Genomic DNA, 18851 nt, shown 5'->3' on the forward strand with positions numbered 1-18851 from the left:
AACACTACAAAAACTAACCACATCTGCCAAACCATGCCTTTTTTTACATACATTTATTTAATAACATTTAGTCTCTTTCAATGAAGAAAAAACCCCAAGGTTAAGCAATAGGAACTACTGCAGTGCATGGGATACAGTAGAGCATTATGTGAAAGCATCAGAGCATTTTCTACTCCCAGTCCTTCACTGGAAATCATACAAGCAACAAGGTAAAATACATTACACTTAAAAGAAGTGGACTAGAAAGCAAGATTTATGACAACTAGCTAAAAAGGTGAAGATAAGATGCTGGGCTGAGAATCACTTTAGGACATACCTTTTTATAACAGTATGAAATAGAGAGACCAGTAGAAATAACATACCATGTGTAGGGGTTAAATTGAAGACAAAAGAAATAAATGAAAAATCACATCTTTGAATCACTTAAAAAAAAAAAAAAAATCAAACGTATTTCAGCACCTCAGAATGTTGCAACTTACAGGAAAAAAGGGTTACTGATAATTTTCTTGACAACACGCATTTCTGGAGTGCACAGCACAGCAAAGAACAAAACACTTCTTTTTAAATTGGAGTTGTTCCTTTTGGGCGATTTCTTTTGTGCATTTCAAAATCCTGTTTCCACCCTTGAACAAATAATATTTAGGACTACTGACAGCTAATGACACTAGTGTCTACAAAGTACTATTAAAAATCAATTTGTGATGAGTTTGGTATGGATTTAGAGAATGCTAAATGGAGACAAACAAATGGCTTGAGTAGTTAAAAAAAGATGATCAAAGAACACATCTAATGGTTCAGACATCACACTATCTGCCAGTGTCTCAAAAGCATTACACCACGAAGCCCTTAAGAAACCCTTTTATTAGAAATTAATTCACCTTAAAATGCAGCAATCTATAAAACAACTATGAAATGGCTTGCAGGATTAGCTATAATTGGATTAAGATGCTATCATTGCTACATTTTATGAAGACAAAACATCTTCTGACAAACATTAAAAAATTGAAGATAACCCTAATTCCAGTAAGAAGGTGCTCCCCCAGACAAATGTTCAGCATTTCTCTTCAGAAGACAACCCTTCAAGAACTTGGTAATATAAATTTGTATTATTTTTTAGGATTAGATACAGAGGTTTAAAATTAGATGAATTTATAAACATATTTCTCTCTCTCCTTCCTTCTCCTGAGAAAGTTTCACAGTAGATAATTAAGCTTGTGAAAAGTTCTGCTCCATGGTTATATAAAAACATGATGGATGCAGGTTCTTTCTTTGTATATCATATAAACATGCAATAACTGTAACTATTCAAAACTTAAGGGAACAAATCCTCCTCCATTTTTGTGGTTATATGGAAAGATAATTAATAATTCTTTCCAATCTTACACTTTTATTGCACCAATTTTTATGGGTTTTTTTTTTGTTTTACTGTTTATTCCAAAAACATTCTGGAAGTAAATAGAAGTGCTGCTGGCCTTCCAAAATAGTTATATTGCATTGTATTTCACATGAACAATCATGCTGTGATGCATCCTTCATAATTCACCACAGCAGATAGAGTTCAGCTGCAGAGACAAAATTGTGTTTCAGATTTATCAGGGAAATCACACATTGGAAGCAAACAGTGATGAAGGCTGTTTTCTTTTCCATACAGAGAGTGTTCTCTCAGGCTTGGAGCAGACAGAATAAGGCAATGTTTGCAAGCCTACTCAGTTTTGTTCCACAGCAGCATCAATGCTATTCCTGCTCATTGTTTAGCAAAGCAGACAAGTGTGCATGGAAGAAACAGACTCTCCACTTTAACAGGTTTACCAAAGAACAAAGCTGAGGGTCTCCTATTTCCAGCATGAGCTAACTTCCTTGGAATGTAACTATGCAGGAAGATCACTTAAAGTACACGCTATACATGTCCTTGGGTCAATAAACTGCCATGTTTTGTACTGAACTTGCTCAGAAGTCAACACTTTAATGCCTATTGACTATGGGCTTTCCTACACTGGAGATTTCAGCATTTAAGTTACAAGTCAGACAAATCATTCAACTCAATTGATCCTTCTAACCACTTAAGAAGTTTTGCCAACTGACTCATGCTTGCAGGGATACCCTTCATTAGTGAGGCTTGCATCTTCAAGATTAATTTTTAGTGACTGCTCTAATTCATTTCCCTTCGGGTTGCTCAGACCACACATCCGTCCTCAAGATGAATACTTGTGCAGGACCTTCTCATAAACAACTGGAGACCACATATTGGCTCTGTATGGTCCCAGCAACCAAGTCATTAATTCAATCCCATTTCAGAGCTAGTGCTTTCCTTCTGATGACTACAGGACAACAGTGGTAATTTCTTTGAGGTCAAGACTAAGTGGTTCTCTTGGAAGGGATACCACACACGCCCATTATAAACCAGGGCTTTCTACTACAGTAAGATTTCAAGAGTTTGCTTTTGAAAGAGAAGATGTTTTTCCTGCTGTGTGAAATGTTGCCAACAAAAGTGAACTCAAGCCCATTATGCATGAAATTTAAGGGAGAGATTATGGATAAAATTAACTGGTCAGCTGCTAACTTGTAATTTTTTCTTTGAGATGAAATTGAAAGCATCACTGGGCATTATGTTTTATAAAAACTGAAACAGAGAACAGTTATGTACAAATCTGTAATTAAGCATTAAATAACTAAAGAATGAGTTGTAGAGTGTTTTCCATCTACCAAAGGAACTGAGAATTCACTTTCTATATTTTAAAGTTTTACCTGGCAAAATGTTCAAGATTATTTTATAACATGAATTAGAAGTAGTTACTTTGAAAAGACTTTCAGTAGTTACTTAAAGTTCTCCAAATGTTTTACTGGCAGAAAATTTCACTCCACTCAATCAGAGAAACATCATATTTCTTGCTTTCTTTTATCACATCTTGCCAATAGGTTTCAAAGTAAAGTTATTCTACCACTCCACATGTGAATTAGGAGCAAGCATGTATCAATAAAAGAAATTATTTTAAAAAAGAGACAAGGAGAGCTCCTCAATTCATAGTTTAGCTAATACACATTTACAATATTCACATCAGCCAGTTGTCACCTGTATTTTCATATAATGGTATTTTGTGCTGACAGTAAGTTAATTTCATTGAAGTTTGATCCTGAAATCTTTTTTAAAGAAAGACTCTTACTGAAACAATTGAAGCAAAAGTTGAGGCATCATTCACTGAAGCAAAAGTTACATCAAAAGGAATCAGGGCATCACCATGACTATTGCTACTAATATCATTAACAGCATACAGCGCCATAATATTGAAATAAAGTACACAATACATACTTAAAAAGCTTTTTGAAGAGAAATCCTGGTACTTTGAAACCCTCTTCAAATTCAACGTCACTTTCTTCAGAAAATTCCTCAGCTGTTTGACGTTCTTTGTCCCCCAAACGTTCTTTTTGCCACTTCCTGGAATGACACAAGGAAACAACATTCAATTATAGCTTGGAAAAAACACTGTACAAAAATGACAATGAATTTTGATCAAGTAAAAAACCCAACAAAAACACATGCTCTGACGTAATGATTTAAAATAGTAATCCTTCAGAGGAGAGAATTATGCAAGTAAATGCTTGAAATATCTGATATATTATAAAAGCTACATGTTTGATAGCTAGTTACAATTTTCTATAGACAAAAAAGTTAATATAATGGAATCAACAGTCAACAGCACCAAAAAACCTGGCAACTTTAGACTCCTAAATATCCCTCTCCTTACCCCCACCCCCCACCAAAATATTGATAAAGTTTAGGTATTCCAAAGTTCTTTTATTAATTTAACCAAATACTTAAATTTAACTTCCTTCGTGTAGACAAATATGAAGCAGTGAAGCAATCTTACACAGAAGATTCAGTTGGAAATATCACTATCTTCAGGGTGACATGCTCTAAATCTGTAAAGCAGTCATTATTAAGAGAATGAGTTTTATTAGGTTTTGAAATTACAGTGTGATTTCTGGTTTGCAGCCTCATCTTATTTGGACTCCAGGCAGCTTAGAGAATTACCTTCCTGTCCCATCATTCCCTCACTGCTGAAAAAGTACCAAAGGATCTTCAACATTCCAATGAAATGATGAATTTGTATTTCAGTGACCCAAACCCATCTGCCTCTGGTAAAGTGTACTCTAGCTGGCTTTGTACTACTCAACTAACAGAACTTCACTGACAATTTGGGTTTTGGTGGAATTCTCTCCTGAAGGTGCCATTTACTGCAGGCACACTGAATGTGGAGGATAAACTGACAAAATTCCTACAGAAACTGTCAAGGTACACAACAGATTAAAAACATCCACATACTACTGTTTTGGATGCAGTGCAAAAGCAAACTTCCACTCAATGGTGTCTGCATGTCTGGCAAATTTGTTTATAAACACTTGTGTTAGGAACAAGAGAGCAGGGAAGAAGTTCAATACTTCATGTACAAGTAACACAATTATATACTCTTTCTCATGAAAGAAAGCTAATTACGTGAGGTTTCTGGTAGGACTTTTCAGCAGTACCTTTTCAGAAAACACTTCAAGTCTGTCTTTAAGGAATTTAGTCACAAACTTGGTATTGTTCTATTAACTCAAAATGTACACCACCATCTCCAAACACACATGAGTTACAATCACTGCCAAGCACTGAAAAGCTAAGACAACACAATGCTGGTCAGGTTTAGAGGGCCAATTTCACTGAAGTATATTTTGATCTCCTAAGTCAAGATATCTTCAGAAGCAAAAATAATGATGGAGAAAAAAAAAAAAAGAGCACATATGGAGAAAAAATTAGATGAACAAAGACAGACTTCAGTTTGCTGTTTAAAACTGATGATTTCCTAATGTTTACATCAGACTCCTCTTATTTCATTACATGAAATCATGTATCCAGCTAAGTAGTAAAATCACTCACTAAAAGTACCTGAAGTGCCAGTGTTTTCCTCTTTTATAAACCTATCCTAACAGGAACAGAAATACCTATCTTAGACTAGCAGTCTGCTAAATTAGAAAATTACACTCATGGTTTGGAGTCTAGCAGGCAGACATAAGAATACATTTATATGTCTTTAGTACTACGGTGTTATGCTATCAGGAACAGAGAGTCTTACTTTTCTGAGTCAGAAAAAGGAATTCAAACCGACAAATGCTGATAGTCATTGCTTCAGGCTGCATCACTACTGGAACTGAGACAGGCTAGAACTCGATTATTTCATCCAACTCAGTTATGACAGGACTCAAACCAAGGAAGGAAATTCCTACTGAACACACTAAAATCAAAACAACTACAGATTAAAAAGCTTCCAAAGAGACATCTAGGTGAACAATCCATACTAAAGCCAAGCAGGGCAGTGATTTGTACAAGAGTTTGCTATTAATTTTGTGCTCCAACAGGAATCACCACCAGCAGCAGCGAGCAGCAACCTCCCCTGGGAAGGAGCAGATTGCCCTCTAGTGTGCACCGGGAAAAGTGATCCAGAAACAGCCAAGAGGAAAGAAACTCCGAGCTTCACTCGAAACTACCCAGGAATTTAGGCACTTCACCTCCATATAACTACTACATTTTCTTCAGGAAGTGTGATCCATATTGGGATATCTCCTAAAATTCGAACTAATAAACCCTGTACTTAATTTTCCTAAAAAACATTTCCTTTTTACATGCTCTGTTACCTCATTAAAGTACTACACCTCCTCCAAATGTCTATAGAGATTTTTAACCATCAATTACCAGTCTAAAGAAAGAGCAAGAACCTGTTACCACAAACAACTTTCAAAGTTTGAATAAGCCATTCAGTTTCTGAAAGGCTGTGAACTTAATGTAACACACACCATTAAGATATTCTACATTGAAACTTCATTGTTTTATTTAGAAAAGTGTGACTATCCAAACAGCTGAAGCAAACACTATTTCCAATACCAGATGAGTCTGTTGGTTAGTCTTGTGCCTTTCCCTGGAAGTCAGATTTTGGAGAGAGAAATAGTGGTCATCATCTTTGACTTAAATACATAGTAACTTACTGTCCATTTGGTCAATATATTCCTTACACATATCAGTTAAACATCATTAGTATGCCTAAACAATCAGAAAATACAGCCTTTACTATATTACCAAAGTCTCTGTAAAACAGAAGCATGACCTTTGAGAAATCTGTCTTATATTGTCCACTGTCACTGACATAAATATAATTTTATACCTGAAAGTATAAAAGCCATATATCATACAATTAAATTTCTTCTTAATATAAGAATGTATTCAGATACTAAAGCCCATTTCCCACTTACTGCAATACCCTAGAAAGAAATTCTGCACCCAAAACAGTAATGAGCACAGTCTGACTTATTTAAAAAAAAAAAGAAAAATCAGTCAGGAACCAAGCTGAGTATTTAATATAGTTTGCATTTGTGAAGCACAATATGTTTTATATTTTATACAGCTAAGAATCCCTTACAGATTATTCTAATTTGCTAAATTGACGCATTCAGTATTGCTTTTTTGATCTAACTTTTTATGGTCTATATGGGTGGATTTAATTGGTATGTCCTAACAGATGAAATACATGCAGTTAGTACCACAATCCTCCATAAGTAAATTAAGACTGATGTAGACAATTACACGCTTGAGTTTAGAATGAAAGGTGTACTTGGTGAGTGAGAGAAAATATATCTTCATTTGTGTCCTGGCTTTGTCACTTTAAAGAGCAGTAAGAATGTTTTTAGAAAGTATCTTTCAGGAAAGGTAGCATTTAATCCTTTTTTAATTTATAACTTTGAAACATGGAGAGATTCAGTAACTCAGATACATCAAAGAAAGCTAGCACATGAAAACTGATCTATGAAAACCAATTTAATTTAACACATTTTTTTTTTCTTTATGAATGAACTGCTTTGTATACTGACAGTCAAAACTCCCTGCTACTCATCTGCCTGGATATCACTTGAGAGACAAGAAAAGAAGCAGCTTTCCTAGCTTTGCCTCTGTGCACTTGACAGCAATAGAAGTCAAACAACTGTACTCCACAAATGATACAGAACACACATGAAAACACAGATATGGTACTGATCTCCCATAATATGACATGTAATTCCTTCCTTGAAGCAGCAGGCAGATACATACTGATAATTGGTATGGGAAGAGTGTAACTGAAGACTGCTAAGGTTTATTCTGACTCCAAGCTATAACCTTATACTGACACCATACTGAGGTCAATAATGCTACATATTAACTACATATAAGCAAAAAAATTTACTTTTTTATACTTATGCTTGGCATCTTAATACATGTAAAGGAAAACTTTAAATAATATAAACAAAATCTCGATACTTTGCAGTTTCCATATCTGCAAAGCTTGAGAATAATACAATTAAAAAAAGCAGTTTTCTTGTTGAGAATAAACAAAAAAGTTTTATTTCCTTCACATTTTATAGGCATTCAAGGTTACTACTGTTTTGTGCTTCTAGGTAAAAGAAGTTGAAAAACAGGTTCATATTCATCCTTTCCATAGTGTTCAAATAAACTGACAGTGCCATGACCTGATGTGCTGGTTTTAGATTAATTAAGAGTTAGTTTTCTTCACAGTGGCTGGAATGGGGCTGTGTTTGGGAATGGGGCTGTGTTTTGGATTTGTGCTGAGCACAGGGCTGATAATGCAGAGATGTTGTCATTGCTGAGCAGGGCTCACACAGAGCAAAGGCCTTTTCCTGCTGCCAGGCTGGTGAGGAGGCTGGGGGTGCACGGGAGGCCGGGGGGAGGTCACAGCCAGGACAGGGCACCCCAAGGGATATTCCAGACCAGAGGGCATCGTGCTCAGTACGTAAAGTGGGGAACAAGGAGGATGGAAGGAGACACTTGGAGTGATGGAGTTTGTCTTCCCAAGTTCCTTATCCAAGATGGGGCCCTGCTCTCCTGGGGAAGGCTGAACACCTGCTTCCCCATGGGAAATAGTGAATTAATTCCTTGTTCTGCTTTGCTTCATGTGTGGCTTTTGCTTTCTCCTTTATCTCAGCCCATGAGTTTTCCAGCTTTTACCCTTCTGATTCTCCCCTGGTGGGGGAATGAGTGAGTGGCTGTGTGGGGCCTGGCTGGGGTTAAACCATCGGAACATTCCACTGGGCAGGACGGAGCAGGTTTTGATCCCACCAGCTCCAATTCTGAACACTTCTAGACGAAGATGGTCACTACTGAGTATGACACAGACACTAATAACATACCTGTTCATAGGGATCAAGTCTGAGACATTCCAGTACCATCCTAGAGACTGATTACCTAAGCCTCTGGGTTCAGCTGATAATAGCCAGTGTGATGGATAGCTGGGAATGACCATACACTAATTTTCAGTGAATATTTGAATTACCTAGAGGCGCATGACAGGATCCTATTTTCCTTACTCTCCATAACCCTGATGTTTCCTGGTACTGTTCACTATTTTAGCAAGCTATGAATTCACCTTAGGCACTGACCTTTCAGAACAGAGGATTTTGTTGATCTGCATGTCTACACAGCAACATGGATCCTGTAACAGTAACTAGAGAAAGGCAAGACCCACACAAGAGAAAAAACCTGAAATTCCTGATATCCTAAGCTGATTCTTCATAGCTAAATTTTATCTTTTAATGTTCCATTGCTCACACCTTGCTTTGAGTGACTAGGCAAACCTCTGGAACTAGTCTTTAGGAGGACAGGGAAGAGTCGGCTGCTCTCTTGCCTGACATTTCCTACAGACAACAGCTCCTGTTCTGACAACAGTCTCTTATTCTAGAGATGCTCTACAGTCATGCAGTTAGCTAATTATCATGCTTTAACAACATCAATGTAGTTTCCCCTTGACACAGACCAATCTCTTGAAGCCCCATCTCCAAAAAGTTTTAATGTTAAGGAAACTCATTTTCAGTCTCTAAGAGTGTAGGACTGAATTCATTGCCAAGCACAAGACTAGATGTTCAGAAGAATAAAGTAATCCTGAAGGACTTTCCTCTGCCTCTCTCACGGGTAAAATATACCATAATCTCACCCATTCGTTTGCATTCAAAAGTAAAACTGACATGAAACAAGATATAAATGTAAGCAAATGACAGCATTTCTACAGCATTCTTAATATGTTTCTTAATTCACTACATTTTATTTTCTCATGGCATTTCCCATAATGAAGATTACCTGGGGGTGTCAGCATAAAAACATCAATGTGGACAGCTGCAGCTTAACAGCCACAATAACTGTAGCTATGAAATTTTTAAGAGATGTAGTGTTTTGGTAGCAATTACAGTTATTGATATTTCTAAAATTCATTTAGGCTTTTATTGTAACTTCAGTAACCAAAAGAAATGTAGTCTACGATATGACTTTGCTAAGGATAAATTGTCACAATCTTAGCGTTATTAAAAAACGTTTTCAAAAAACGTTTTTGAATGAATTTAAACTGTGAGTCATATTAAAACTTTCAATCAAAATAAATTACTCTTGATGAAAACACTGAATTAAAAATGATTTAATATTGGTCTACTTTAAATGTGAAGAATACAGTTTTGCTCAATAAAACAGTAAATATTTTACTGATTAAGAACAATTAACTTTTGTTAACGCATCCAATAGAAAATGTACTTCTTTTTGACCCTTTGGACATTGTTCAGATTAGCCTCTTGCTGAAATTTCTATTCAAGAGCAATAAACTATGCTTTAATTTCGAAAAGCAACATCCTGGGATTGCAAACCTATTGCCTTACATCAGTTCCTGATCTGCCTCTGTAACCTGGGATGTCAAAGTCAAGTTGGGCTCTTCCTACGTGAGATTTTCTACAACTGAGAGCACTCCTGCTACCAGAAGGTACCTCTTCCTCCACAGCAACTCATGCTCTCACCACAGGAGAGATGGTGTTTATATCTCTACTTCCTGATTTCTTCTCTGACACAGCACCATTTAAATCCATAAGATTTTAGATTTCCATAAAAGTGTAAAATTTGAGCCTCCCAAGCATTAATCAAGTTCCTGTGCTAGGGTTCATCACTGTCATCAATCACCCTTCAGTGACAGTTCTAATACATGTTCTTCCTTTCACTCTAGAGAAGCTGCTTTCTAGTTCCATGATTTTCTAGAGGACTATACAACTACCTGAAGGATATTCAGTAAAGGTAACTAATTAAAAGTACACATGCTACCAACAAGCTGAAGTTTATTACATGAAGCTCAACCACTATACTAGAAAAAGACAACATGCCTGTGATCACCAACACATAAATTATAGAAATTTCATAAAGCACAGAATAGCACAGGTGATCTACAAATAAGGACCTGTAACAACAAGAAAAATTTAACAGCAAAGTTCTTGTAATTGAACTCCATGTCTGAATCTTTCTGGAAGGCTATCTATGATCCTTCTGACTACCTAATTTCCCTTACTTCAACACACTCCCTTAGCAGTCTATAATAAACATTGTCCTTTTCATGTTTAACATACTAATTTATTAGTATTACTAAGAAAAATGTCTAGGACTAACCTTAGTCTCTGTTTATAGTAGTCCACATCTCCATCATCTCTCCACCTCCTCACTCTGTGCTTTCCTGGTGTATGCTCTTCCTCCTCAGAGCTTGGAACAAAGTCAGCATCACTATCAGCTTCTTTAGAACTCTTCTTCACCAATTTTTTTCTTTTTCTTGATAAACTCTTAAGTTCATAATCAGAATCATCCTCAGCTAGAGAAGACGCCTGTTCTTCCTCTTCTGCTGCCTCTGCATCAAAGAGCTCTTCATCAGGTACATACTCAGATTCCCCACTATCATCCTCTTGTTCATGCCTGAACTTCTTGGCCTCAAGGTATTTCTTTTCCTTTGGAATCCTGGCCTTGGAATGAATGTGAAGGGCATGCTTCTGAAGCTCTCTCAAGTGTTTTTTTAAGCGTTTATCTGTTTTTGAGAGGGCTTTACCACGTTTTTCCTCTGTGGCAGCTGCAGGAGCCACACACGGAACATTTTTGGCTTGTGCTTTCTTCTTTGCTCCTTTGTGACGAGATAACTTCCTTCTTTCAGATGACAGCTTAGCTTGGTCTGCCAAGTACTTCTCAAAATCAGATGCTTCGTTTAGTCTTAACTGTCGTGCCTTCTTCTCTGGCTTCTGAGGTATTTTAGTTCCAAAAGGAGTCATCTGACCAGTTCGAATGAGCTCTGCCCACTCTGTTTCCTGAGCTGGCATAAGCATACTGCCAAGGGATGATGGACCAGGTTCTGCAACAAGAGTCAGAACAAACAGCATGTCTTTAACATCTACTGTATAACTAAAACACAGTCATACATTCTATCAAAATGCAAATACTTCTGAAGCAACACAAAGCAGCAAAAACTACCATAAAATTACAATTCCCAAAGATACATGAACTCTAATGTACCACCTTAGTGGTCAATTCCACCCATGTTGCCATGGTCAGTACAAGAAACCACTGTGTTCCCATCTGCAGCAACACTGTCCATTTCAATGTTATTATTGACTTTTCAGTTCTACTCATAAGCTTAAAATTTGACATTTTGATTACCACAACAGAACAGACAAAAATCTCACAAAACATAGACTGTCCAACCATATGCTTCAAAAAAACCCAACAAAAAAATCAATGAACAATAAAACAAAACCAAAAAACCCAAAACCTGTCTTACTAGCCTACAATACTAATATGAAGACTTTTAAAGTTAGATTGGCTGCACAGCACTGTGCCATAAAAGAGCACTTTCAGATGCACTTACAGTTACTGTACACAAACTAGTGTAGAGTAACTGTTGTGTGAAACCCAAAAGAAAAGCTCTTGAATTCAGAAAGCCAAAGGGAAATTATGACCTGAAATCTATTATTAAGGCCCAGAATTTCAAAATAATTTGAAAATAATTGTCAGCACAGCTTTAAATGTCTCATTTTAAAGCATTGTATCTATCATATGTTTAATGAGTAACAGCACTGCATCAGGCACGAAAACCCTTCCATTTCTCCACCCCTTCCTACCGGAACTGCTCCATTTCTTCTGTTGGGCTCCACTCAGTTCTTAGTTACATTTCAAAACACTGGGTGCCTGAGTTCTGCTGCATGAGCCCTCCAAAGAAAAGAGGATTTGAGATGCTTTCTACTGAGAAAAGTTAACTGAGGCTTTGGCTCCTTTAAGTGTTGTTGATCAGGAGAGAAGCATGAGCTCTGCAAGATGGGAATCTAATCCAGCCCCATGTGCAAGGGTCAAAGAGCACAGTTTTTTCACCTCAGCAAATAACAATACAATCCAAAGGTGATGTGCAGACACCAGTGGGACTCAAACTTGCCTTGCAGAATACTGCAGGTTACTGACTGTGGCCAACCTTAGTTTGCAGAGAGCAGAGAGAAAGAACACCCAGTAAAACACTCAGGCAACATATATCCTGCTCTGGAAGAAACTTCATGTTCAATTTTAAAAATCACACTGCAGCCTGAAAAAGAAGAAGCACTTCCCCCTTCCATTTCTAGTGATACTTCCCAACAGTAAGAAAAACCAATTTTGTTAATGCTGATTGATAGCATCCAGCATATAAAATGTAATTCAATCATGATGTTAGTCATCTTTATCAAATTAGCTGTGAAAAAAATGTTAGGATTTCCAATTTATTAAGCCCAATACCCTAATGTGCCTCAGCCATCCCTACACAGCTGAACACAGATTAACATCCATTTTTTAAAACTTCCCACATGAATATGCCAAGATTTGCAAATCTGCAGGTGTACAGAGTAAGTGTTCTTAACTCTCTTTGAAAGATAACCACTGAAATTTGTCTCCTTACCAGCAAAAATCTTACAAAATAGCTTCAAACCAAAAAAAAGGCATTACATCAAAGCAGAACAGAACTTTCAGCCTTTTCTTATACATACCTTCATCTTCCTCATATTCAATCTCGTTTGCTTCATCAGTAAACTCTGTTAAACCAAGTATTCCTTGAAGACGTTTTTGTTTTGCTTTTATCTTCTTCAGCTGTTGCTCCTTCAACAAGAAATGTGTAAGTAATTTTATTTTTAATCTGCTTTATAAATTTGCTAACCTTTTAAACAACACTTAAATCAATATATTTGTAGTATTTTCAAACAGAATCTCATATTCAAATATTTACAAATATCACACTTGAGAAAAAAAAGAAAAAAAGTGGGAAAAAAGTGTCACCGTGATACCTGTAGGGCTCCATCCCACAAGAGACACACAATTTTGGGTGTGTGATTATCTTACCATGTGTGTATAGTAAGATCAGGCTGTTCACACACACAATTCATGTGCACACTGAATTTTTATGTCCATTTCTTAAGGCCATTTTATGTGTTGATTCTAGTGAAGAAGCCCATCAAAGCAGACTGCAGAGATGCACAGAGAACACCAAGAGATTTGTTCATGATTGCAAGATTGGGTTCATGATTACTAAGCCACAAATAACAGCTGTAAGACTTACTAAGATTTATTCATCATCCCAGAAGTTTTGGAATGTTTTGTTACAAAGGAACTGAAATTGTAAATCAGTCCAACATCCCGATAAGTGTTTGTCCATGGCTAGTTCAGGAGTGGTCACAGTTAATTTAACAGCAAAAAATAAAAAGTGGAATGACTTCAGAAGATCAATGTTACAGATTATGTAAGGAGTACAGTTTATTACTGCTATGAAAATCATTTGTAGCTAATAATTCTTCTGTTATACCTTTTTTCTGATTGTAATATCCTTAACAGTTTATCTAGTTGCAATCGTATGATTCCTTGATGTTGCTAACTTTCATTTGTGGAACAAAACATTACAACCAGCAAAACAAAGTCACAGGCAAGGTAACCTTCTCGTTTGTAACCCTATGCTTTGGAAGTATTACCTCACCTAGAAAGGCATACACTTCAGTAAAAAAACAAATCCATTGCAAAATTCAGGTTATTAGGACCACTTTTATAGCTAATGATTTTCAAAAGGAGATTTTCTTTTTCTTTCACTTCAAAGATGGTTAACAACAAACTTGTAAGGAGGTCTGAACTACCCCTGAGCTAACACGAGTAAATCTCTTCAAGCAGTACAAAAACATGCAGAATAGTGATCATTTTTTAATGGTAAGTCTGGTTTAAGTCATCTGTTCCTACTACTTCCAGCTACTTTGCCACTGCTCTTACTGTCCCCATCACTCTTCTAATTGGCTAAATCATCAGCACAGTACTATCTGGGTTGCTGAAATTAGCAAGGTAAATAACTACAAGTGAATGAGTCAGTGGCAAATGACCTAAGACCTTCTGAGGGCAAAGGACAGTAAGTTTCACAGTCAGGTTTACCATTAGAGAAAGTATCAGGGTGAATTGCCGGCAGACAGTGAGCTGATCAAGGTGCTACATTCCTGGGCAGCAGAGGTTCCTCTTTTCTCAGATCTCTTTCCTATTCACAGCTGTAAAGGTCTATTGCCTACATTACCCTGATGCCAGCTGGATTGCTCTACAACTCCCTTAACTCACTGCTCTGGCAGGAAAAAGCTGCAGCAGTTTGTGACAAATCAATGAGTTAGAGAGGCTCACTAAAGAGAGAGAGAAACTTTGTGTACTGACAAGATACAGATAATGAAAGAGGGTTAAAGGAAAAGAACACAGGGAAGGAATAACCGTGAGACCTGAGATTTAGTTAAACTACTGAATCGTGCCTCAACAAGGCTTTGTCAACTCTTCAAATACTACTATGAGGGTTTTAATTAAATAAATGCAAATCAATCTTCTGAACAGGTCCTGGAACAGGGCCTGTTCAGTTTTATATATCTTGTTCCAAAACCTAAATAAAAAAAAAAAAAAAAAATCAGCACTTTAAATTCTTTAAATTAGTAAGAAACCATTCCAAAGGAAAGGAACAGCAATTCCAGACTGACTCTGAACTATATAATTAAGAATTATATAACATAAACCAAACCTTAAGACAAAGTACAAACTAAGTATTCTAAACAAGAAATTACTGTAATCCAATTACCTTGTTATATTTTTGCCGTTTTACAGAATCTAGTTTTCTGCTAATATTTTTGTTGTCAGCAGCTTGAGGTGAAAGTTCCTCAATAATTTTATTTATATGTCTCAGAGATGTTGTACATGATCTGAAAAAATAGTAAGATTGCAATGAACTGGTAAATTCTAGAAACAAAAATAGCACATTCTCGATTCAGACAATTCAAAAATTCCAGATTTACCATAAAACTTAAAGGTCTAAAGGTAAGGTTCTGAATAAGCATAATATATTTAAACAACACTGGAAATACTAAACACTTAAAAAAGTTCTACATCGTAAAATATTTTTAAACTGAATTTTGCTCATACTAAATAAACTGAACAACCACTGTAGTATTTAGTACTCAAAAGCTGTAAGTCTGATGATGACAAGCAAGTGTGGTTGTTTTCATTATTCGAGGTAAACAAAACACAAACTAAAAATCTAAATGGAAAACCCCACATTTTCATTTTCTAAAATTATTTTAATGGTTTGATGGCATTATATAAGAAAATTCATTTCTTATGGAAAGGAAGAAGGAATTGCCCCACCATCAAATCAACAAACCCAGGTTTGTCAATTCATATATCAGAATACTTCATAACAATACACAAAATCTCAAAGCATTATGAAAAAAGTCAAAGACAACTGTTCACAAGACCTGCAAAGTAGGCCTATTTTTATCGCCCCCAGGATGCAAAGAAAAGCACTAAGGAAGCCTCAATTGTCGTCAGGGAGGAAATCTTTGGGCCTCATTTACTTCCAGGTCTAATCTGAATTTTACCACTGCTATCCTTCCTAGGAGATACATTCCACCAGCTCCCCAGCAACCACTGCCAGCCTCACTTCTCCATTCTCTTGTAACATTTTTGAACTATCCCCTTTCTTTCTCACTCCCCAGTTGTGCTGGTTTGCAGTACACCATCCTCCTGCACATCTCCTAAATCTAGCTCTTGCTTCCTCGGCCCTGGAGTCTCTTGACACTCTCTTCTTCCACAAAAACTTTAATTAACAGGACTTTGAAATTTAAACAGGATTTAACTTCAAACATTTTTATTCTCCTTTTTCTGCTTGAAGTTGTGTGTATATTATAGAATCATGCAACTTCTACCATGAACTCTTTGCCAACTACTCAAAAAACACTTGTCTGATTTTTTTCTCCAGTCATGCATTCACTGTGCTACAGGGTTTTAAGCAATTCTATCATCCTTTACTCATGTCTAACTTTTGTTAGTCCCTCTGCTCAAAGTCAGCTACACCTGTTAATTTTCCCGAAAATCCACTTTCAGATTCTTACATTACATCTCATGCAGACAATGCTCTGCAAATCTGCACAAACCATTTGCATTCCCTCATGTAAATCTTGTTTTACGACATGAAGTGAAAGGTAAAAATAGAGGGATAAGAAAAATCATAGTAAGCTTCTGAAAACAACCAGGAAAATGTAAACTAATTAACAGCGCTGCACACCACTCTTTCAATAACCACATACTCTAATTGTAGTGGTTATGCTGTTCTATTCTTTCTCTCAATACCACTTTACTCATTATGTTCTGCTCCACAACACCTAAAATTACATTTCAGCGTTGTAAACTTATTTAATCTCACATTTCCACATCCAAACTGGAAAATTAGTGAAGTGCATTTAATTGAGACCTACAGCACTCCTGAGCACTAAAAAAGACACCATTAATACAACACAGTGAAACATACACAGGTAGTATAATTTACCTGCAATAGTTCACACAGTAACTCTACAATGAGACTAGAAACAGAAAGGGAGATCAAAAATTGAAAGATTACTGGATCCTATTCCTCAAAGTCTTCTGCTATCAATAGCATCAATGTTACTTAAGCATTCAATTCTTCTAAGGCATCATTAAGCTTCTTACAGACACTTGTGATAAGGCTGTTTTGGTTGTAGGACATGCATGAAATGGAGTTATCCAAGTTACAGAAGGAACATAACTCAAAGCAGATGATCCCACAAAACACACAGAATTGAGGAAGTGACATTTTTTCTGACTGCAGCTTTGAATAACAGAGTATAATGCCATTCTCCACTGCCCAGAAAACAGATGCATCTTGGTGAGGTAGGAGACAAAGCAGAAAAAGGAGATGCACTCTACTCTGCTGCCTTGATGCATGACTAGATAAGTCAAATAAGAGCAGTGAAGCACTGTCTGAGGTGAAAAATATTTTCTTCATTTTTAAAAGGTGAGTGACTCCAAAGAGTACATGTGATCAAGCACTTTCAAAACATCTTTTCCTCTTTAAGATTTTAAAAACATGAGATACCAAGTCTTATTAGATTGTCAGCAGCAGAAAGAAACAGTAAGAAAAAACACAATTTACCTTAAATCCTCCTGTACTGACTCATACTCTTTTGATGCATTAGCTATTTTTGCTGCTTTAGTCGCTTCGTTAATTGCATTATCTACTTGCTGAATAACTCCTTGCTCCAACACATCCTGGTCATAGACATCAACTCCCAAATCTTTGAGCTCAGCAGCGTGTGCACTGCATGAGACAGACTGAATCTGCTGCCTGTCGATCTGTAAAAGGGGGTGTCCTCTTCTGGGCACCTCCAAAGGAACAGCCGTGGAAGTGGAAGCCTGGCAGTCAGAGCTGGGAATTCCGTTACTGTTACCCACACCATTGTCACAAATGCCATTTTCCTGTTCAGTTCCCAAGTCCTCCTCATTTTGCAGGCAATCATTGCTTGGAGTAGTGGCAGACTCTTGCTCTTGGGTACTGTCTGGCAGGTGACTCTTGTGCGTTGGCATCCTCTGCTCAAAGGCAACAAAGGAGAAGAACATTATCATAAAGATATGCACACATACAGAGCTCTTCATGAAGACTATGCCCCCCCAAAAGTAAGCAAACCAACAAGCATGTTTATGATAAATTCTTCTTTCAAAACACCTGGCAGTCTACTTCTCCATCAGTCCTCCCTGCAGAGGCATCTCCACACCAACTTCCTCAATCAAAAGAGTGCCCAAAACCTCTCAGAGACAACTATATTTAACCCTCCTGGAAGACACTGACATGAAAACAAGTAAGACAACGTGTAAAAACTACTTTTCTTGCCAGATAGTGAACTCAGCCTTGTGTGTAAATGGTCATGCTCCAGAAAACCGTGACCTAAGAAAAACATGTGCAACTTAACATACCCAAACCCCAAAACTACAACTTTTAGAAACAAGTTAAGACTTGCCTTTGAAAGCCCTAACGAGTGTAGCTGACCGTACGCTTTAGTTTGACATTTCAGCTATAAAGTGAAGCATAAGGCACCTCAGTTCTCAGGAAATTAATGTTACAGAGGCAAGCCTGGAGCTGGTGTGCCCAGCTCCCTCCCCCAGCACGGCAGCCCACGGATCTCAGCCGCACCTCAGGCTTTTCTCCCACCCGCTCGGAACACGCCCGGACAGGGCTCGGTCCCGCATTCAGGCAACAGCCTCCACACCACGCCCGGCCCTCCGAGGAACCCCGGGGCCCTCTGCCCCGCCCGCACCAAGCGGTGCCCGGGCACGAGTGGAGCTTCACCCACCTCTGTGTGCGAGCGAGCGCTGGGCTGGGCTGGGCCGGGCCGGGCCGCCGGCCGAAGGCTGCCTCCGCCGCAAAGCGCGGGTGGGACGGGTACACGCGGGGCTCCGGCTCCCCCCGGGCTGTGCCCGATCCGGGCCCCGCAGCGGGAGCGGCACCGCCGGGCCGTGCCGGGCCGGGCTGCTCTGCTCCAACCGGCGCGGCTCCGGCACTGCGCCTGCGCAGCACCGCGCCGCGCATCACTTCCGCAGCGGCGGGGCCGGCGGGGCGCCTGCGCATGCGCGGTGGGGCCGGGGCCGTGAGGGGATCCCGGGCCTCCGCTGGTGACAGCGG

General features: G+C 38.1%; 1 protein-coding gene across 4 annotated transcripts in view; it reads right to left on the bottom strand.

Moving 5' to 3' along the window:
- ERCC6 (ERCC excision repair 6, chromatin remodeling factor) overlaps positions 1-18564 on the bottom strand; it is a 41689-nt gene extending 23125 nt beyond the window's left edge. Inside the window, exons 1-6 of one of the 4 annotated variants that reach the window (XM_083866446.1) lie at positions 18523-18564; positions 17328-17761; positions 14961-15081; positions 12868-12976; positions 10490-11213; positions 3308-3433 (exon numbers count right to left, since the gene is read on the bottom strand). In XM_083866446.1, coding sequence (XP_083722572.1) covers positions 3308-3433; positions 10490-11213; positions 12868-12976; positions 14961-15081; positions 17328-17758 — 1511 coding nt within the window. In that variant the 5' untranslated portion in view covers positions 17759-17761; positions 18523-18564. The other 3 variants (XM_083866445.1, XM_083866444.1, XM_083866443.1) reach the window with 3 other exon arrangements.
- Between the last annotated feature and the right edge of the window lie 287 nt (positions 18565-18851).

This window comes from Zosterops lateralis (assembly GCF_965231275.1).
Source record: "Zosterops lateralis genome assembly, chromosome: 8".
NCBI lineage: Eukaryota > Metazoa > Chordata > Aves > Passeriformes > Zosteropidae > Zosterops > Zosterops lateralis.